This window comes from Gadus macrocephalus, chromosome 16 (assembly GCF_031168955.1).
Source record: "Gadus macrocephalus chromosome 16, ASM3116895v1".
NCBI lineage: Eukaryota > Metazoa > Chordata > Actinopteri > Gadiformes > Gadidae > Gadus > Gadus macrocephalus.
Genome location: NC_082397.1, coordinates 11427153 through 11449615, shown reverse-complemented (window position 1 = coordinate 11449615; position 22463 = coordinate 11427153). Strand labels below are relative to the sequence as shown.

The following is a 22463-nucleotide window of genomic DNA, read 5'->3' as shown; positions in this document are numbered from 1 at the left end:
GTGTGTTAACGTGTGTGTGTGTGTGCGTGCTTTTGTTGTGTATGTGCGGGTGTGTGTTTACTTGCATGTCTGTGTGTGTGTGTGTGTGTGTGTGTGTGTGTGTGTGTGTGTGTGTGTGTGCGTCTGCGAGAGTGCATGCTGCTGTGCCACAGATTGCGAAGAGAGTTGTCCAGCTGCATTCTGCTGGAACTCAGCCAGGACCCCTCACCGACACGTACCGGCCGAGACCGGACCATGTGATGTGTTAATGTTTGATGTCCCTGGTTTTCCTCGAGGCCCTGCTAGACGAGAGAATGTTAATGATCAGATGTTCTTGGAATGGTGGAATGAGCGCCTGGGATTATTGATTCAGTCGAGTAGGATTATTGTTCGCTGCCAAGGGTGCGTGTCATTCAAATGTCATGCCAACAGAATCAGATACCTTTTCATGGATATTTACTGCACTTTATTATTGTCATGCTGAATATCTGACCACAGAGGGGCGGAACTAAAGGTATGCCAGTGTTTGTGGGTCTCTATTGCCGCTTTTCCACCGCACATGTAGCTCGACTCGACACGACTCGACACGACACGACTCGACACGGTAGCAGCACGGGTGCTTTTCCACCGCAAATAGTACCTCCTGGACGTGGGCGGGGTCGGCTGCGCGAAAGGGCCGTGACGTATTTGTGTACGGGACGCAAACAACACATACGCAACCCACACATGGACAGAACCCACATAACAACAATGGAGGACATCGATCGCATTACTATTATTAGCTGGCATGTTGAAGAAGTTGGAGAAGTGGAACATGTTGGCTGCGCGCTGCTATGGATGTTACCAGCATGGTTGCCATGTCGCTCTCGTGACTTCGTCACACTCTCTGGCCAATCAGTCGCCGGCCGTCTGCCGACGTCACCTTTTAGCATCGGCTCAGCTCGCTTGGAACCTAGAGCGAGTAGGTACTAGAAAAAGCAGCCACTTCAGGTACCAGATACCATGGTACCGCGGTGGAAACGCAAAAAATGCGAGCTGAGTCGAGTCGTGTCGAGTCGTGTCGAGCTGGTACCATGCAGTGGAAAAGCGGCATATGTGGATCTCTTCTGTGCCTCAGAACGCCGTTCACTGCCACTCATCTGTGTGTCCGTCATCTGATGAAGCAGTTACACAGAATTTACAACTCTAGGATTTTTCGATTCTATTCTTCAATTTAAAAGCTTCATTCTTCACATGCTCGTTCATGCAGACACGTGTGGTGCAACACGTGTCTGTAGACTCCACACACTGAACCATAGGCTCAGAAGTCCAAAATGTACTAAATAAATTAAATATTCCGCAAGAAGCATGTATCGTGTACATTAATACAAATATATTAGAAATCATTAATCTATCCTTGAGTGTTATAGTTCATTCTATAAAATCCATTCAACTCTAGTGTAAAGACTTTCTATTCTAGAAGATCCATACAACTCTAGTGTATAGACTTTGTATTCTAGGAGATCCATACAACTCCAGTGAATAATATGTATATTCTAGAACATTAATATAACACTAATGTATAAACTTTCTATTCTAGAAGATCCATACAACTCCAGTGTATAATATGTATATTCTAGAACATTAATATAACACTAATGTATAAACTTTCTATTCTAGAAGATCCATACAACTCCAGTATATAATATGTATATTCTAGAAGAGCTGTACCGCTCCACGGTGCTGACGTTCTCTTCTAGGTGAAGACATTCTACTCTGTTTACCATTCGACTGATGAGTAGTAATCAGTAACCGAGGAACGGCTGAACCCGTGACCGGGTCACCACGCGGGCCGTCAGGGTCGCGGCGGGAGACGGCACTGGGCATTCTGCAGGCGCTCCAGACACCACTGCTGCTTCAGGAGCCATGGAGGACCGCCCCGCCGCCCCCCTGTCCCACTGCGAGAGGCTCAAGGCGAGGGTCCCCCCGGCGCTGAGACTGGAGATCTCCCACCTGCTGGCCATGACCGGCCCCCTGGTGAGCCCCCCACTCCGGCCACCGTGTACGTTGGGGAGGTGTGGGTCATTAGTGCGCAGCGTGCCGGGCTTAGCCTGCATACCGATGGGGCTGAGCGCCGTGAGGAGATGGGACGCACACACACGCACGCGTGCGCACGCACGCACGCACACGCACACACACATACGTGCAGGATGAATCGTTTGTTTTTGTGCTTAATGTTCCTTACGTCATGTGGTGGGACAATGTAAACGCGGGAAATCAACGGGGGAAATGGGATTTAGTTAAACAGTTACATATGTTCGCCTCCTCATGTTATAGACGTGCTAATGGATACTATTAACTCAAGGTGGATGTTTTATATCATTATCTTGATGGAGAGATGCTGCTGTGCCGCTAACATGTTCTGTACATTGTGGGTGCTTTAGACTTCAGATGTCCATGCGCTGTCACTCTCGTCTCATGTCTGGGTTTATATCTTGTGTTGGCTGTCTTGTGTTATCTTGTGTTTATTGTTGATTTCTTTGCACCTATTTTGCCACGACTTGCATTGTGTGTGTAGATATTTTCTGGATTAGTTTACATGAACACCATTAGAAAATGATTACTAGATCAGTAGTTAACTTTGAATCAACTGTTAGTTAATTGTAAGCCAAGGCTTTTTGATGTGTTAACTATTTAATGGTTAATTAATGTTCCCTTCTTTTAAGGCGTAACCATTTCATTTTTTGATAAAAAATAATTCAAATAATTGATTGCCTTGTACAGCTGTTCGTTCTGCTGTGGCACCGGACTTAAAGATGGACATCTAATCTTCCTCCTTATCTTGGGTTGGGCTCGGGGACTTCGTCTCAAGGCACCCTGCTGTGTGCTCTGAGGCAGGGGCGCAGCTCCACTGCGTGTGCTAAACAAACTCATTCATGCAGCTCTGATCCTCTGTCAGCGTGCGTTCTTTTGTCCAAAGTAAATCTCTTGGAAGCAGAAGCATCAGTACTAATTGTGATGTTGGGTTCGGGTTATGCTATGGTTATTATCATATCGCCAATGAATATATGAGCAAAACAAGAGCTCAACTTATGCCTTGACTAATATTACTACCTACTATTTAATATTATTATTTCTTGACCAGGGGCGTGCCCGAGGCTACATGTGACAGGCCGCGCTCACACTGCTGTGGTGATTTGAGTGGCAGCCCTACTAATCTTCCAGATCAAGTCCGTTCATTTTGTGAAGTACACATTCCCCACTCTACCGGGTGTCGTGGTCGAGTGCCCCCATGTTATTCTGAACCGGTCCTTAACCCCATGTTGACTGGTCTGGACGCTCCACTGAAAGCACCTCACAGTTTAAGGTTCCTTAGTTGTTGACTGGATGGCACCCCACAGTTTGAGGTACCTTAGTTTACTCCAATGCGACGGTTCAACAGAAGCGTTGGTGCAGAGCCACGTATCGAGGTACATGTCGACAATGAGCAGGTACAGATCGGAAAGATGATCAGAGTTTGCATAGTTGTTCAGATGTACAAATGAATTCGTTATGCTAAAGGCTACATTAATTAACCATTAATTATCATTGGTTAACGCAGGAAAAGCCTTGACTAACAATTAACTCACAGTTGATTAACAGTTAACTCATGATCTAGTAATCATTTCCTAATGGTGTTCATGTAAACAGAATATATCTCTATGCATGATACAAGTCGTCGCAAAGTAACTACAGAGTTCACCTAGACTCTGCATAGCCTCCCCCTTTACCCCCCATTCCCCTCTTACACACGTATAGTACGTTGTACGTCCTGGCACTTAATTTACACCCCTATTGTATGTTGTAGGTCCTCGCACCTCATAATAGAACTTAGCATTGTGTAACATCTTAAGACTTGGTTCTATGAACATCCTTACTGTACCGACAGCGATATATTGTTTCTCTTTCTTCTGACCAATGTACTTATTGGAAGTCGCTTTAGATAATAGCATCTACTGAATGAAAAAGTAATTTATCAGGGAAGGCTAGAGGTCGGCTTTGGCAGCGAGTGTCCAAAGTCCATGGATACCGACCTGTGTACGGACGGTGTTATGTTGTGTATTGTTGTTGTGTGATTGTTTATCTCCGTCCAGCTGCTGTCTCGAATCCTGAACTTCATGCTTCCCTTCGTGGTCACCGTGTTCTGCGGCCGTCTGGGGACCCAAGTGATGGCGGGCTACGGGTTGGCGACCGCGGTGAGGGCCGCCCGCCCGTCTGAGGGACGGCCGCCAACGCAGTGGGCCTCATTTTGCCGGACGCAATACTTTACATTTAGCGCATTTCCTGTTCCTGTTAGCGCCTCTGATGAGCGGTGAAATAGGATGACAGGGCTCACACAATTAAAATGAATTCTATTTGTATAGCCCTTAATCACAGTTACGGGCTCAAAGGGCTTCAAAGGCCAAATATTGATGTATGTAGACTGCTGCTAATATAGTAACAGCACAGACAAACACGCATCGATACAGTCGGAAACCGAAACATTATCATGATCAGACACCGACACACATCATCCGTGCAGGCTTACGAACCTCACTTCCTGTCCCTTGCAGGCCATCAACTGCTCCGTGGCGGCGGCCGGCTACGGACTGGGGCAGGCGTGCGACACTCTGGTCACCCAGGTTTGGAAAAAAGCAACATATTTTTTCACCAATTCAAAACACTCCCACTTGTGCGGCTGCTGTTGAACGCCGCTGCGTGCTGACTGGTGACTGGGCGTCCCGCTGGGCAGACGTTCGGGAGTCGGAACCTTCCGCGCGTGGGCGTGGTCCTGCAGAGAGGCATCCTGATCCTGCTGCTGTTCTGCCTGCCCTGCTGGGGGCTGCTCGTCAACATGCAGCCCATCCTGCTGGCCTTGGGTCAGGGCCCCGAGGTAGCCAGGTAACCGCTCCCACCGGGCCCTGCCCCCCGCCGGGCCCTGCCCCCCGCCCACCCCCTAATCCTCCCCTCTGGGCAATGTGTGCGTCTGGGTGTGTGCTTCTGAGTGTTTGTGTATGTCGGCAGTTCAACAGCCTCGTTGCCGCCTGCTTACTGGCGGGGCTGAGCGCCTTGAGATGGGACGCACACGAATGCACGCACACACATACACATATATACATACATACATACATACATGCATACATACATACATACATACATACTCACACGCACGTACGCATGCACGCACACACACACAGACGAGACGAGGAAAATGTATTTCACACATGAAATCACTATATCATATGGTGTCACAACAGAAACGCCCTCTTATGATTAAATGAAGAATGAGATTTTTTTGAACAGCGAGTTTGCCTCGCTATATTAAAGAAATACTAAAATATAGCACTTCCTAGAGATGTGTATATTATATCACTTTGTGTTGAAGGAGCAATGCTGTGAGCTTTGAACCCATTTGTGTTGTGATTTCAGAATAGTCCAGGTGTATGTCTATGCCTTCATGCCTGCATTGCCAGTGAGTCAAAAGAGCCCTCACACTTTCTGTGCATTGTCGTTTGCATCACAGCACACCCACTGTCGCATTGAGCCAAACTATTTCACTGTGCATTCAAATCAACACATTTAAAAATAGATGATGGTATTCTCTGTTCCTCCCTGTGATGTATAACAAGTGGAACCCCCCACATGTCCTCATTCAACATGCATTCAACCGTTGCTTTCTTCCAGGCAGTTTTTCTCCATCACATCCACGTGACTTACCTCCAGAGCCAGGTACTTAACCCCCCTTCAGACCCGAATGCTGGGGAGTACTTGAGCACTCATCCAACATTCAGCCCCCTCGGTCTTCACAGCCACAGGAAAACAGACAATCGGACTGGGTCTCCTGCTGTGATGCGCCGAGGTGTTGTTTGCAGGGGAAGTGACTGTGGTGTATGTGTGTGTGTGTGTATGTGTGTGTGTGTGTGTGTGTGTGCGTGTGCGACTTCTACATTCAGGGTATCATCATGCCCCAGGTGTACATGGCGGTGTTGGCCAACGTGGCTAACATCATCACCAACTATGTGCTGTTGAACCAGCTGGCTCTGGGGTTGAGGTAGGAGAGTGCTACTCACACACACACACGGTTCTTTCCATTGGTTCTTTCCAAATACGGTCATTTATAGGGATACGTCAAGGATTTTTTTTATGCAGAACTTGCTTTAAATGCAAAAGAAGTTTGTAATTTACATTAAAAAAAGGTCTTCCCAAAACCAGGCGGATTTATCAGGATAAAAGTCTGTTCTTTCATCACTTTTTAATTTGTACAACAAATAATTTATGGTTATTACTAACATAAGTTTAGGGTCGTTATCGTAGACGAACGCTCCAGTGCACTGCAGCTCCAGCAGGCGGCAGTTCATCTGCCGGCTAGAGGGGCCAGTATTGAGAAGGAATTCAAATTTTTACTCATAGTACAGCTAGTGCCACTATAACATAACAACTGTAAATAAACAAATAAAATAGATACTTGAAACCCAGATTTCTGCGATTTATAATGTTTCCACTATGTATAAAAAAAAAATCAAAAAAAAATCAGGGAAAGCCATACATTTACTCTTGCACTTGTAAGTGTTGTTTGAGAGGACACTGTTTGTGCTGCTCTATTTGCAGTGGATCTGCAGCTGCCAATTGCCTCGCTCAGCTTTACCAGTGTACCTTCATGTTTGCTTACACTTGGTGGAATAAATTACATGTGAGCACATGGAAAGGTAAGAGACTTTGATTCCAATGAGAAATCCCCGGCTTACCCCTTAAATTGAGGCTCAAATTCAAAGGGGGCCCTGCAGAATCACTCACTTCTTTTCACTCCCTTCTTATGACCATTTATAAATTGTATTTTACATAATGTAGTCTGTTCATTAATAAATAAATAATTAGTTAATTAATTAATGCATTTATTGATGAATGTATTTATCTGTTAATTGATTCTGGTATTTGTTTATTTTCTCTCCATAATTTTTTTCTTATTCTATTTGCATTATTGTAGCATTAAAATCGTACATTTTCCTTGTCTTTTTTAGGGTTAGGGTTCGGGTTACTTTCCCTGTTAGCGCACCCTGTTGAGTTGCTCCATCGAGGGTATTTGAAAGTGATTTAATCTTTAGAAAAAATATATATATGGGCGTTGCGTTACCAATCCGGAATATTAATAATAATAATAATAATAATCCCTAGAATAACAAAAAGTATCCACAGATACACTGTGAATACCTAAAAAGGCAGTAAAAACATAAAACGTCCTAGACGCTCTGACCTTGAAAGGTCTTATTATTCTCAGTTGGGCTCCGTTTGTGTGCGTGTTTGTGGCGGTAAGCAGCTCTCCACCGCCCCCTGCAGGCTGGTCCACAGATTCGCTGCAGGAGTGGGGCTCCTTCATGCGACTGGCCATCCCCAGCACCCTGATGACGTGCTTCGAGTGGTGGATCTACGAGTCGGGGGGCTTCCTCGCCGGTAAACACAGCAGGAACACACAGGATACAGATAATAAAGACACAATAGTGCACATTGCAATTGTTAATAACACAAATGTAGCTTATTTTGTCTAGCTATAAAAGCTATTAATCATTGGTATGACCTTTGACCAGGGTTACTAGGGGAAAACGAGCTGGCAGCCCAGCATGTTATCATGATGGTGGCCTTCATCAACTACATGGTAGTGTATTCATCAAATACTAGTACCCTCCTATAGATCCCTCCTGTCCCCTACATCCTTAACCCCAGACCCCTCCTGTCCCCTACATCCTTAACCCCAGACCCCTCCTGTCTCCTACATCCTTAACCCCAGACCCCTCCTGTCTCCTACATCCTTAACCCCAGACCCCTCCTGTCTCCTACATCCTAAGACCCCTCCTGTCTCCTACGTCCTCAGATCCCGTCCTGTCCCCTACATCCTTAACCTCAGACCCCTCCTCTCCCCTACGTCCTAAGACCCCTCCTGTCTCCTATGTCCTAGATCCCTCTGGGGGTCCAGGCTGCCGCTTGCGTCCGTGTGGGGAACGCTCTTGGGGCCGGAGACACGGCCGGGGCCATCCTCTCTACCAAGGTGGCTCTCTCACTCGCTGGTCAGTCATGTTCTCTCTCTCTGTCTCTTTGTCTCTCTCTCTCTCTCTCGTCGGTGTGTCACACAGTGCCATCCATCACTCATCAATAGTCCCACCTTGTTTCATTCCTCTTCTTGGTATGTGTCTGTGACCTTGGTGTGTGTCTGTGACCTTGAAGGGGGTCTGGCAGTGGCTGAGTGTCTGGTCCTGGCCTCGACCAGGTCCGTCATCGGCCTCATCTTCACCTCAGACCAGTGAGTAGGAGTTAGTATTAGTGAGTATTAGTTAGTATAGCAGTCAGTGGAGTTTGTTCTGCAGACGAAACGTGAGCATGACTCCTGCTACAATTAAATATGGACAAATAGAAACATAATGGAAAAATAATTTGGAGTGGGAAATCATTTAAATATAGAGATAAAAAGCATTTTCACCTGTGAACTTTACTCTGCTTTATTTATTCAAACCTGCTAAACAGGTAATGATGCTAATCCATTTGGCAGATATTGCTATGATGCTTAACAGATAATGCTGCTATACTACTAATCTGCTGAACAGATAAGGGGTTACATGCTGCCATTCCAACATGGCCCCATTCCGACATTGGCCCAATTCCGATAGGACAGCCATTCCGGCAGTCTACCAATCAGTGGCACCAACTTCAGGTCAACATTGGGAGGTCATAAATATTTCATTCAAATGTGTTCAACCAAAAAGTAGCCATCATTTCTCTAGTCCTACTTTCAGAATTGAGGTTCAGAATTTCCTGAATTGTTTCAGTATTATTTAATCCATAATTTATTTGATTAATTCCAATTTTGGTTGTGATGATGTAAGGAATAAACCATCCCATCAATTGACGACTGCAATTTACAAGAGTGTTACGAGTGGCGTGGCGTGCACTTATTTAACATGCCCGGTATGAAAGGTTTCAAAGACTGGCCACAGTTAACTTCATATTGGCCCAAAGGCAATACAATGCGCTATGTAAAGGAGAAAGACGAGAATATAGTCTAGACTAGTCTAGACCCACCCCTTTCCACACAAATTCTCGAAGGGGAGCAATAAAAATAAACCAACAGTTTTTGCCCATATAAGGCAAATCCGTTAAACATAGACCGTTAAACAATATCCCCCGACCTCGGAGATGATCAGAACAGCCGGTCAGGTGTAATTGATTGATCAACAGAAGAACAACAGTCTTATTTTTACATGCCAGAGGCATAACATGTATTTAGGCTGCATCCGAATACTCATGCCTGACTGCTATATAGTAGGCATTTTGTAGTACGTCACAAATATAGCGCGTCTCAGTACGCATTGTGTAGTAGGCAAAAAGTTCCCGAATGCGTACTACCGCTACAGTATACAACGGTAGGTCATACACTATCCCACCATTCAGCCAGAGTCTGGTAACCGAAGAAGAAGAACGCTGCGGTGAAAAAACGATAAAAAATTTGTAAATTATCGCAGGCAGGTGACTTAAATTTTGCCGGCATCTGAAGTGCAGCGCACAGAGGGTAAATACATCATCTCCAAACATCCGGTGGCGTTCGGAAGCGTTCGGAGACGTTCTACGCATAGCTGCTGTAGAACGTATACTACATTAACGGTTATGTAGTAGACACTGCACAGAAATAGTATATACTTGGTATTCGGATGCACCCTTAGTCTTCTTTTTCTCGACTCCTTCAGCATTCTCTCAGCATTCCCTAATTAATGGCCTCAGTGCGCAAAGACAGGGAGGATTTCCGATGCTCCTTTCACAGTAAACCACTTCACAATGACTGTTTAAATAACCCCCAGAGTTCAGTGTCTATCAGTCCCAACATTTAGAAACAGAATCAAAAAGTCCAATCGTGAATTGGGTCGTTGGGGATTTTGGGAGAGACTGGAGAAGGGCCTTATGTCTTGGGCAAAAGATCCACAGCGAATGAGGGTCGCCGACTATCCCCAATGTTGAATGGACACTAAAGCGCATGAAACTGAGAAATAATCATAATAATTAATTAAAGTACAATAATAATAATAGATAATGTAATAGTAATGACATTTATATTAATGACCTCATGTCGGAATTGCGGGACGTTTGAAAAAAGTAGTCCCGCCACTCTGACAATTGGACGTCAATGTCAGAATTGAAGGCGGCCCCCCAGATGAGGCTAGGATGCTAATCAGAAAGCAGATAAGGCTGCTAAGATGCCAATCCGTTGTGCTGATAAGGCTGCTCAGATGCTTATATGCTATACAGATAAGGCTGCTAAAATGCTAATCTGTTTGGCATATAAAGCTGTTAAGATGCTCATCTACTGAACCGATAAGGCTGCTATGATGCTAATCTGTTGTGAAGATAAAGCTGCTAAGATGCTAATATGCTAAACAGATAATGCTGCTATGCTGCTGGTCTGTTGTGCACCTTCACGAGCGACGCTTGTCTTGCAGGAAGGTCGTAGCGCTGGTGTCCCGCCTGATGAGCGTGTACTGCGTGGTGCCTCTGTTCGACAGTCTGGTGGTGAGTGCAGAGCCGCCAAACGCCCTCCACAGTGATCAGCCACATGCTTTATGTCGACGTTCATGGATCGGTTGTTCTATGTCAACAACAACAACACAACAGCACCACACAATGACCAGGTGTTCTCCCCCCCGCCCTGCAGTGTGTGAGCACCGGTATCCTGCTGGGCACTGGCCGGCAGAAGATAGCCGCGGTGGCCAACCTCGTGGGTTACTACGGTATCGGCCTTCCTCTGGCCGCCACCCTGATGTTTGTGGCTGAGCTGGGAGGCTTAGGTAACCAACGTGTCGTACAACTTCAACGTGGAACATTTGAAAGACATTTACATTTTAAACCAATGTTAGCAGACGTTAAACGTTTAAACCCCAGGCGTGAGTGTGATTAGCCGTTACAAGCCGTTTGAATATCTGCCCTTTCCTGTATTTTAGTGACGCCTCTCCAGCAAGCACACAGCCAGGTGGATGTGCCCTTTTGTCAACTGGAAAAGGCAGATTTTCAAACGGCTTGTAACAGCTAATCCCAATCATCCCTGGTGGCATAATAACACACCTTTGACATATGGAAGTTTCAGCTTTCGAAGTTTTCACATGAGAAACGGAAGAAAAGATTTGAACTTTTAACGTGAACCTTGGAGGTTTTCATGTTAAAACTGGAATCCTGACGCGAGAGAAAGGCAAAGCTTCAGTTTTCTGTTTCCTGCTCTCCCGTCCACAGGTTTCTGGGTCGGTCTCCTCACGGCGGTCTGCCTACAGTCCATCTTCTATGTGGTTGTCATCTTGAATTTTAATTGGGAGAAAATGACAGTAGAGGTATGGAGCTTGGAGGCACAAACATGCACAGACACAGCTCGGCCTTGATTCTCACATTTTTGCTACTTAAAAAACATTCCTGCAGTTCATAGAAAGAGCTTTCTTATTTACTGACTGAAGATCTTCCAGTTATTATAAAATGTATTCGTGCAGCACTTAAAGGTTTTATAGTTACTGTAGGAGATAATCGATATCAATCCAATGATGAGACGGATGAATGTAAACAACTATCTTTTATTATAATTGCATTACTCTCAAGCACCACCTTCATTCCCTCATCCATGCTATGGTGCATGGGAAATGTATTTACAAACAGTAGGAGGTACATTAAGTCTTTGGAAAATACACTGAGCTATTATGGTACACATAACTGAAAGCTGCTCATTGTCCTTTGGATGGGTGACCAACACGCCACTCTGAAGTTGATTTATTTATTTATTGATTGATTGATAAATCAATCTCAGTCTCACCTGAGTCGTTTTTGATCAAAGTGTAGCTTAAAGTCTAGCTTAATTAACAAATGGCTTCTTTGGTTAGTAATCGGTCAGGACTACAGATTTGGTAAAGAGTATTTCTTTGTAATCCTGTGTTCCAAGGCAGTGAAGCGAGGTAAGAAGAACATGCAGGTGGATCCTCTGAACCCAGAAACCTCCAACCAGAGTGCCAGCAGCAACGGCAGCGTGAGTGCCGTGGGCTTATTCAAACACTCACAACAAAGGTTCAGTCAAAGCCATTTGGTTTAGAGTGACTGCGAAACGACTAAACAGAAAACGGCTGCTTCTTTTGTGGGTTTCAGTTCCTGTAGTAGGCTTCCACTCAGCACCAAATAAACAGAGAAAACAAAGACCAAATACTAACACACACACACACAAACACACACACACATTTATAGACACACACACACACATATTTATAGACACACATCACACACATACCATACACACACACACACACACACACCATATATCAGCGTGATGCTGGGTCTGTGTTCCCACTACAGCCGGTGAACGGTCTCCTCTCGGAGGACCAGAAACGGCCGGACGGGGGCCCTCCAGTCCAGCGGTCGGGGGCCGCCCAGGGGCCCAGGAAGCAGCTCTCCCCCACCCAGCTGGTCCTTAGGCGGGGCTTCACCACGGTACTCATGGTTCTGCTCCTGGTGGTGGGGCTGATGGTCCACTATCAGGTGCCCCTCCCTGAGTCCCCGGCCCCCCCCTCAGAGAGCAACAGGACCCTGGGGGGGGGCTAACGTCATGGACACCACGCCGGCCCCGGGCGTGCCTACCACGTGGGTCTCCCGCGGATAGCGGACCCCCCCGACCCAACAGACCCTGGCTCTATCTTTATCTCCACTCGTATTCCAAAACAACCCGATCGGGATCCCCCAGTCATCAGCGTCATGTTTTAAAGCTGATCTGCATTTGTTTGCATGACATTAATGTGTATAAAACGTATGAAAACAACACAACACATGAAAAAACAATAATAAATGGCGTCCGAGTGACGTCTCTCCCTTGACCAGCGGGTCTCTCCTTTGGACTGGAGGGACAGCAGCGCCCCCTGGTGGAACGCCTCCTCCTCCATACTGCTCTAGAACCCAGACTCTCCGGCTTGGGTGAGGCGGGTCATGTGACCACGCCAGGGGTCAGCAGGTGGTTGAGGGGTCAGGAGGGCGGGGGAGGGTCATGTGACCGTGCGAGGGATCAGCCAGTCAGTGAGGATCCCCGTGAGGAGGATGGCGAGCATGGCGCCCAGCGCCGGGCTGCAGCGCAGCAGCAGGCGGGGGAGGGAGGGGCGGGGCGGCGCCGGGCGGAGGGGCGGGGCGGCCTCCCCGTCGGCCGGCCCCTCCCCCGGGGCGGCCGGGTCCTCCTCCTCCTCTGTGGCCCTCCCCCGGAGCAGTGGAGGGCCTTCCTCACGCCCTGGAGGGCCTTCCTCACCCCCTGGGGCTGAAGGGACTGGAGTTTATAAAGGGAGGAGGAGGGTTCAGTGGTTAGGATGAGCACTCCCAGGTGGAAGGTCCTGGGTTTGATGACCCCGATGTGTGTGACTCTGCGACGACAGTGGTTCCTTTTGGTATTCACCCCGTCACAAACATCTGTGACCCGCCAACGAACTGGGGCGTCACACATATTTGTGACGTGGTGAATATCCGGGGAATGAGACATTGTAAACGTGCATATCATTAGCCTCATAGCATAGTCGTCTAAGACTAATTCATATTTTATGGTTCATCTTGTATTTAGCGTCAAAAATGCTGAAGTCAAGTTAATATCTTTAAAAAAAAAAAAGGGTGTTGAAATATGTCTACTCACTATGAAGGAGTAGGATAATGAAGGAGCCCTCGTCCTTTTGAGCACTTGTGCGTAGAGCCTACAAGCCAGAGAAGGATGAAAAAGTGTACTCACGTGTTTCCGGAACGTTCCCTGAAACCCCAGCTCTGACCTGAGCCTGGAAGCAGAAAGCAGAGGCGAACCGGGGATATTTAGAATGAATGGACATTTTGTAGAATATGCACAATGGGGAATTAAGGTTTGATCCTCACCTCCACGGTGACCTTCTGCCAGTCCATCCTGAACAAGTAACCGAGTAGGAAGGTGGACTGCAGAGCCACACAAACCAGCAAGCCAAGCCACAGACCTGGGGAACCCACGTTACATTCACACGCCACGGTCAGGTGAGGAGAGAGAGAGAGATGTCTTGTTTGATGTCTCGCCAAAAGAGAGGGACCATTGATCATTCAAACGGCGCTGGGGGGGGGGGGGGGGGAGCAGTTAACACGAGACACGCGCATTTCAAACATCAATCACAGAGTTCCCCTCCTCACCCTTGATGCCGAGTTTGGCGGGGAACATCAGAGAGACGCCGATGGGGAAGCCCACGCCGTAGTACCCCAGGAGGCCACAGAGCGCGCCGACCCGCTGCCGCCCTGCTCCTCTGACGATGCTGCCTGCGGACAGCTGGTCCAAACAAACACAAACACCTCCTTAATACCTTCTCCTAGATCAGCTGGTCCAAACAAACACAAACACCGTGGCTTCTTACCTCCTCCTAGCTAAGCTTAACATCTCACCTATGCTGTACCTGGCCCCTATTGTACACCCCTATTGTATGTTGTACGTCCTGGAACTTAATGTACACACCTATTGTATGTTGTACGTCCTGGCACTTAATGTATGCACTTATTGTATTGCACTCAGCTGAAAAATAATATTTTCGAGGGGGCACACGAGTAGAAATAGTTTGAGAACCACTGCTCTAGTTAGTCAGTGAATCAGGGGTCTTCTGGGTACATTTCGGCAGAACACTCTCAGGAGTCTCTGATGCCGAACGACCTGCCCGGGGTGCCGACGTATAATTCCCCCTTAATACAACACTCTGCATGCAGGGCCACACCAGCTTACCGCCAGCGCATCCAGGATGAGGAACGGTGCGTACAGGGCCACCACTTCGGCAGCCCTCAGCCGGATCTCCCTGTGAGGGGAGACACAGAGTCAGGTCTGTTGTGAAACATTTGTGTGTTGTACGTCCTGGAACTTAAAAATAGTACATAGAATTGTGTAGCATCTTATCCTAGCTATCTTTGACTTATACAGGGAATGGGATAACCTGGTGATTGTTAGTGCTTGGCACTTGTATCTATGAACGTCCTTACTGTACTGACAGCGATTTATTGTTTCTCTCTCTTCTAACAAATGTACTTTGTCAGAAGAGTATCTTTGGAATGAAGCGTCTGCAAAAACGCCCTAAATGTAAATTCACATTTGCAGCTTCCCAGTTCCTTCAACCATAGTTTGTTCTGGCTACTGTATCTGTCACGAGACTTGGAAAATAATTCCTTATTAGAATTAAAGATGCATTCATAATATCAACATTAAAAATGATGCACCAGGGGCTTTTGGTTGTGATGAAGTCTGTCATCTTAATCAGCTCCAAAACAGTTACATTGTAGAGGTTAAAATAGTAGTGTAAAAGTGTAACTTTGAAATGCTCAGGAAATATGCACGGGATCAGTTACTTACTCGTCATACGTAAACATATATGATATGCGGTCCTTCAGGATCGCTATGACGACCGACAGGCACGACGAAATGAGTACTGCAAATTCAGGTGGAGTTAATAACACATAACCGTGTGATAAATACAGTGGATTTATTCATAACACAGGCACGGTCTCAATCGTACTTGTTGCCAACACAAACAAACAGACACAAGCAGGAGTGTACCGCTAGTGGGAGCGATTGCTGAGTCTCAATGGCCGCTGGAACTGACCTGAGCAGAGGATGGTCAGCTTAGCGGACAGCTTGGCCTGCTCTGTATCCCCGGCACCCAGGGCGTTCCCTACCCTCACACTGCCCGCGACGCCAAACCCTAGGGGGAACTGAGAGGCACGGTAAACAGCGTCAGCTTCCACTGACCCACATTGTGAACGCACTCTGCTCATGTGTGCTCCGTCTCAGTTGAGCCGTCACGTAGGACGTGCGGTTCACACAAGGGGTACTTGTGCGTGAGGGCTGGTAAATTTGGCCTAAAAATTTAATCGCTGAATTATTCAAACCAAGCAATTACTGATTTTTATCGATTTTCTTTAAATATGACAATTATATATATTTTTTAAGTTTGGATTTTATTTGAAGACTAGCAACCATTGACCAAAGCATTGAACATAAATTCGAATTACGATTAAAAATCGATTTATCGCCCAGCTCTAGCGTAGCACGTTCCAGAGGTAAGACGGTGTTGTTTACCATAATAACCAGATTTGCCAGTTCAAACACGACCGCCTGAGCTCCCAGCTCCACCTCGCTGATTAAACCTGTGAAACAAAACATACATCACACGTCGGAATCAACAAATAACAGTAACACATATTGTTCACTGGAATCGTGTGACAGTATCGTCATGAAGAGTTTTGCTTTCTAAGGGCGAATAACTAAACTTTGTAATTCTGCAACGCAGACCATCCAAAACTGCAGCAATTTCAAGAGACATATCAATTTAACTTTTATTTTGCTTGGATACAGAAATGTGGCAGGTCCAGTGAGGGTGCAACAGTTGATTTATGAATTTTAATAAGACGACCATCCCATAATGAGTAATCGCACGCAGGCATCTACTGTGCCTGTCTCTACCAGGGGTTCCTGGACACTCTTGTCCTCTAGCACCCGGGGCTCGTACCTGCCAGGAAGCTTCCCATCTCGTAGGTCCACCACTCCACGCACAACATGATCATGCTGGGGATGGCCAGGCCCATGAAGGCGCCCCACTCGGTCAGACACTCCCTGGACCAGCCTGGGGAAGGGGAGCGCCTCAGAATCACCTTGTTTCATCCCTGCATCAGTCGGTCAAGAACCTCGCCTAACATTCAGCCATTCATGCACACATTCAAACACTGGCGGCAGTGTCAGCCACGCAAGGCGACAGCCATTGAGGTTTCTTGCTCAGGGACACCTCGACCCTCGGCGAGGAGGAGCCAGGGATCGAACTAGCAACCTTCCGGTTACCAGCCAACCCGCCCTACCTCCTGAGCCACATGCCGCGCGATGTATAATGTGTTATTATAACCTGAAGGAACATGCTCCGTTACGAATACATGAACACAAGTTCTTGTTCTATTCTCGTCTGTTCTTACATAGTTTCTCGTGGCGTAACTGAACACAGAATCTTGGTTTTGTCCACTTCTAAATAAAAAATAATCAGTATGGTATAGGGATGAGGCGTCACCCCTATACCATTGATGAGAGAGGATAGAGAAGTTCTGAGCCTGGAAGCACACTCACCTGACCAGGTGGCCTTGTAAAGACCTCTCCTCCATATGTAGAGAAACAGAATCCCAGCCATGGCAAACTGGGAGACTGCATTGGCTATAGCTGAACCTCTGTAAAGGGTGATTGAGTGATCTGCTGTTATTGTTATCAATAATTATAAATAATCACAATAATCAATTAGGTTAGGCCTCTTAGGGTACTCACGCCACTCCCATATCCAGGACGTAGAGAAGGATGTAGTTGATGAGGGCATTGATGATATTAACCACAACTCCGGTGATCACCGTTGGCCATATGATGGCCTGAAGGGAGAATAAAACTGAGATCGGACCGATCATCAAATAACAAGGATGATTTAAGATCCTAAATTAGAGAAGGACCACATTGGCATTTATGTGAAACGGTATCATTGTCATGTTTCGCCACTAGGCGGCTCTGTTCCGCCAGTGCTTTGGTGTGATCCAGGGTTCTAATGGGCTCATTTGGCTCACCTTTGGACTGTTATTTAAGTACTCTGTTTTTGTTTCTCTGTGAGAGAGTAGTCGCCGTGTGTGAAAACTCTATGTTAAGGGGGTTTATTTTACAAGTTTGTCTGCTTCCTCATATTCTGCAGTCTATTTGAAAGTGTATTCACTTTTGTGTTATTTACACACCTGGTTCTGCAGATACCTTACTTCCAATGAATACATAAAGGAAGCCTGTAAAAGAAAGAACATGGAAAAATAAAAACACATCTACATACATACATACATACATACATACATACATACATACATACATACATACATACATACATACATACATACATACATACATACATACATACATACATACATACATACATATATACATACATACATACGATTTTTCACTTTCGTACACAAGGAATTGCACATTCACTCTCTTGTTCATATACCCACAGGCAGGGCCGGCATGAAGATCTTCACGTAGGTCTGAGACAACCTGAAGATAAAACACACGTTATACAGCCGGCCTTCGTTTCCGACGCTCATGGACTCCGCTGTGCAGTCGGTGCGGACGGAGACACGTACCGGGCCACCTCGGGGCTCTGACGGACGGCCAGCAGGATCAGCTCTGTGTTGACCAGCAACGCCCAGCAGGGGAGACAGGCCAGAAGCAGGATGAGGATGGCCCGCTGCACCACCAGGCCCACCTGCAGCACATTCCCGCTCCCAAACGTCTGGCATGAAAACGGGAGAGAATTTAGGGGCGGCAAGGGGATCAGGAAGTAGAGCGGGGTTAGCTGGTCACCAAGAGGTTGCCGGTTTGATCCTCCTAGTGTTTTGAGGTGTGCCTGAGCGAGACGCCTCACCCTGACCGCTCCTGACGAGCTGGCTGTCGCCTAGTGTGGTTGACGCCGTCGTCGTGTGAATGTGTGCTTGAATGGGTGAATGTAAGGCAGTATTGTAAAGCGCTTTTGAGACCACTGGTTAGAAAAGCGCCAAATAAATACAGTCCATTTACCATTTAGAGAACCTGGGCTACTAAGTCCGATACTGTTTAGCAGGGCGTCAGAGGGCCAAAAAGCAGAAACAATAGTGGAGGGTGACATGGATTTATTTTTATATTCTTTGTCTCAGCTTTTTAATTCTTGCCCACTGCCCCTGCATGCTAGCCAAACGTTCGGTAACATAGCAGACACTTTAGCCAAACGTAACTTTGGATGTTAGTATTTTTAGCCGACGGATTCTTCCAATTGATCAAAAAACTGATGTTTGGTGTAATAAAACATATATTATTTTGTGAAATGTGTCGTAATGTTGTGTAAAGGGTGTGACTAGGACATGGTTCGTGTGGTGCCATTTTACTGAGGAAACCGACCACTACTTTCCACCCCACAACGGACCAGGACTCACCTGAGATATGAGGGTATCACATGCAGATGACAAGCCAGCCCCAATCGATATACCTGTGACGTTGATCGCCTGCAGAACACAACACAGCAGCGTCCAACGTCAGAGGGAGGGACTTCCTTGTCTGCTTTACACAAATTAATATGTGGTTTAGCAGTTGATAAGTTAAAGCATTAGCCTACTTACGCCGATGGCAAGGACCACTCCAGCAAGCTCGGTCTTCCCCAGGTGCCCACAGAAGACTGTACTGACGAAACTCACGAGGAAGGTGAGCATCTGAGATATACACTGAGAAGAAACGTGAAAGAGTAGAGCCGCATTTCATGAATCACACCCAGTCCCAATCAAAAAAATATTTACCAAAGCACATCTTTCCAAATTGGGCTGTTCAATTACATTCAGCCTACCGTAATTGTAGTAAAATGCTAACAAACCACCTAGATTTCGTTGAATCAAACTAATTTAATTTGATCTAAATCAAGGGTGTTTAATATTTATTGATATTTATTGACAAAAGGATCGTAAGACGATTTTAGAGGTGCGTTCATGGTCCTGGTAATAACGAGATGGCTCATCAGTGATGATGCTTATGCTAACGCGTGTTCCTGACAGCGACCTTCATGTGCACTGGGTTCGGAATCTAAAAGTTCTTCACAGCAGGGATTCAGAACTAAACAGAACTTAGGATCAGTTTCAAGTTTGCATGCCTTTATTTCCTTGTAGCCTATCACCTACTATCCTTTTGCATTTATTTATGAGAAGCACATTGTATTGCCACTGTAAGGAAGGCTACACTTGCCCTTATCTAGAGCAGGTTTATCAGTTCACAACGTTTAAAACTGGATTGTTACATTCATCATAGATCAGCCGACTAAAAAGAGACAGAGAAACCCAATGTCGGAGGAACAGAAGAAGAGAAAAGGGAGACTGACCGACAGAGAGGCCAGACACGAGTAAACGTTGGGCAAGCTTTTCAGGAATAGCGTGAACTGAAAGAAAAAGACTGCAAATCAGACTTGGCCGTGTTGCTTATGAAATTGAAAGTACCCTTTGGTGAACTTTGTCTTCGTGGTATTCTTGATGTTGATAGTCTCTGTACAAATGTGTTTGCTCAACCATTTTGTTGTGAGCCCTGTAAAAATGTGTTTTCTCGACCGTTTTGTTGTGAGCCCTGTATGTTTCCTTTCCTTTGTTACCACGGGTGTTTTGCTGTTCGTCTGTCTCGTCCCCAAGATACAGGCTGAATCCCCGAATCCAGGTTCTTGTTTATTTAGATTATTATGTTGGCGAACACTCTTACACTGATTGTTCTGTTCAACCTAAAATAAAACAATTATAATCTAGGATATAAATTCTCCCAGTCAACTATAAAAAAGGATGGATTTATGTTTATTGCAAGGATGGGCATAATTAATCGATGCTCGATAATTGATCGTTAAGAAATGCGTCGATCAATTTATATTGTTATCGATTAAAAGGACGTTGTGTTGCATACTGTGAGTCTTGAAGCATTTAATTGAATATAACCCTGCCGACTGGTGGAAAGTGAATGGAAGAAGGTTCCCCAGGCTGTCAAAGTTAGCGCGACAATACCTCTGCATCCCCGCAACTTCGGTCCCGTCAGAGCGGGTGTTTTCTGCTGCTGGACTGACAGTTACAAGGCTGCGTTCGCGTCTGACCCCCGAGCATGTTAACATGCTTATATTCCTAAACAAAAATATGTAGGCTGGAGTTACTGTATGCTATGGACGACAGTCACCACCGTATGTGAGTCGCTCTTTTCTTTCTTAATGTGTTGACTCTCGCTCCGCTTGGTGCCTCTTGGAGTCGTTACATTTTGCCAAAACTGTGATATTTTAGCAACAAGTCCAGCCTTATATATGTTCAATAAGGTATTGCTTTTAGATAGACTAGTTCATGCAATTGTTTGTAAATGGGTGGCTCATCTTTTTGTTGCGAGCCTTTTCCGCGCGCCGGCTGCAGGCATTATATGTCGGCCTTTCCCCCCCCTTTTTTTTCATAACAGTTATACAGTTTAATGCCCACTGCCTTTGTTTGATTATTGTTGTCCGATAAGTTCGCTACTTATTGTAATTGGAATAGGCTACAGATTTAGTCTTGTTGAATCGTTTCCAAACCTTTAAGAGCGCCTGTAGGCGCATTGTTCGGACTTTACGAGCGCCGCATAGGCCTATAACCTATAATGCCTGTATTTATTATTTTAAAACTGTTAAACAGTTGTAGGTCTTCAAGTTAACTGTATTGTATTAATTTTGGCCCATACATTATTGTTGGAATAAAGATTTCATTGATAAAAACATTAGAAAAAAAACATAGAAAAAAGTTAATGATTAATCGATAATTGATCGATAACTCTAGCGATGCTCGATCAAGAAAATTTCTTCAAATGCCCATCCCTATACAAATACACCGTTTTAAAAATGTATAACCTTGTATTCATGATCATATATTTCGGACATGGCTCCACGCATTCGCCGGCTTCTTTGAAAACAAATGCACATGGCTAGCGTAGAAGTGCATGGGGAAGGGTCGTCAACGAGTTGTTACGACAGTGTTGTAAAATATCTACTACGAAGCTGTAGGGAAAAGTGCGTGCCAAACCGAGAAAACAGCGAAGAAATGCCCGATCTTCTTTCATAGTGGGCCTTTAAATATTGGGGTCGAATTGTTGTTTTTGTCAATAAATGTTTCTGATGTAGCCTAAAGCACATCGTTAAATTTACGAAAACGTTGTTGCTTTTAGTGTCTGTATCTGCATTCAACTTAGATAATACACCGAGTAGGCCTACGACACAAATAATTTACATTAAGATAGCGAGATATTTTGGTCATGTGACCACCAGACCGCTGGGATTAGCTGCCCACTTACCATTGGCCAGGCCAGTTTAAACAGTACCACAAGTTCTGTTTTAAATCCAATAGGAATCCGTCGAAGCCCCCGCGAAATATCATGACAGCAGCCCGTCCGCGAAAAGAACACAGATCCGGTCGTGGCGTCGTAATGCTCCATCTTACACCGCGTGTGTGTGGTTTCCCACCGGGAGCGGCTGTCTACTTGTCTTCCGCTTTTAAACACAGCACTTCAGACCTTTATTATGTCCATGCTTCAGACCGGAGTCAGGTTTCCTCCGAATCATCCATGGACGTTTCACCGGTGACGTTTTCACACCTCAAACACAGTGAATGCACATATTTAGTTCCGGAAATATAATTCTCTAGGAGTTTTTTTTAATTCTTTATATTATTGCCGCATTCGTTATTGAAACCTATGCAATGTATTGACTGGATAGAACAACAGTCAAAGCCTTTTCTGTTCATTCACGTTTCTACCACAAGATGGCGCCGTTTCTCTTGTTTCTCCCCAAAAAATTAACGTCACCCGTCGCCACCACACGGTTGACCTGGCCTCTCATTGCTTTCAGAATGTGCAATGCATGAGAACAGAAGATATTGTCTTGGATGTGGTGGTTAAC

The 22463-nt window shown here is 45.8% G+C and overlaps 2 protein-coding genes across 5 annotated transcripts; one reads left to right on the top strand and one right to left on the bottom strand.

The window, feature by feature from the left end:
- The first annotated feature begins 299 nt into the window (after positions 1-299).
- Positions 300-12848, top strand: slc47a4 (solute carrier family 47 member 4). 4 transcript variants are annotated; one of them, XM_060075401.1, is made up of 18 exons: positions 300-493; positions 1768-1995; positions 4092-4193; positions 4551-4619; positions 4730-4878; positions 5407-5449; positions 5662-5706; positions 5931-6028; positions 6586-6683; positions 7312-7425; positions 7560-7627; positions 7928-8036; positions 8194-8269; positions 10455-10524; positions 10667-10799; positions 11239-11333; positions 11930-12013; positions 12334-12848. In XM_060075401.1, exons 2-18 carry the CDS (start codon positions 1885-1887, stop codon positions 12577-12579), a joined length of 1710 nt encoding a protein of 569 aa, XP_059931384.1. In that variant the 5' UTR covers positions 300-493; positions 1768-1884; the 3' UTR covers positions 12580-12848. The 4 variants fall into 4 exon arrangements, with proteins under 4 accessions (XP_059931384.1, XP_059931383.1, XP_059931382.1 ...); XM_060075400.1 differs by having other exon boundaries at positions 1719-1995; XM_060075399.1 differs by having other exon boundaries at positions 1679-1995.
- Positions 11548-22073, bottom strand: slc47a3 (solute carrier family 47 member 3). The gene is made up of 18 exons (XM_060075403.1): positions 21860-22073; positions 19156-19257; positions 18973-19041; positions 18148-18296; positions 18016-18058; positions 17749-17793; positions 17300-17397; positions 17108-17205; positions 16506-16619; positions 16076-16143; positions 15600-15708; positions 15350-15425; positions 14732-14801; positions 14155-14287; positions 13873-13967; positions 13736-13778; positions 13191-13285; positions 11548-13157 (listed from the first exon to the last, which is right to left on the bottom strand). Exons 1-18 carry the CDS (start codon positions 21998-22000, stop codon positions 13014-13016), a joined length of 1692 nt encoding a protein of 563 aa, XP_059931386.1. The 5' UTR covers positions 22001-22073; the 3' UTR covers positions 11548-13013.
- Between the last annotated feature and the right edge of the window lie 390 nt (positions 22074-22463).

Bases quoted from the DNA above. Each gene is read 5' to 3' on its own strand.
- slc47a4 (XM_060075401.1), top strand. From the start codon at position 1,885: ATGGAGGACCGCCCCGCCGCCCCCCTGTCCCACTGCGAGAGGCTCAAG. The intron at 5,450-5,661 runs GTGAGTCAAAAG...GCTTTCTTCCAG, and splicing joins CCTTCATGCCTGCATTGCCA to GCAGTTTTTCTCCATCACAT. The intron at 6,684-7,311 runs GTAAGAGACTTT...CGCCCCCTGCAG, and splicing joins ACATGTGAGCACATGGAAAG to GCTGGTCCACAGATTCGCTG.
- slc47a3 (XM_060075403.1), bottom strand. From the start codon at position 22,000: ATGGAGCATTACGACGCCACGACCGGATCTGTGTTCTTTTCGCGGACG. The intron at 19,258-21,859 runs GTAAGTGGGCAG...GTTTCTTCTCAG, and splicing joins TTAAACTGGCCTGGCCAATG to TGTATATCTCAGATGCTCAC. The intron at 16,620-17,107 runs GTGAGTGTGCTT...CCCCTTCCCCAG, and splicing joins TTACAAGGCCACCTGGTCAG to GCTGGTCCAGGGAGTGTCTG.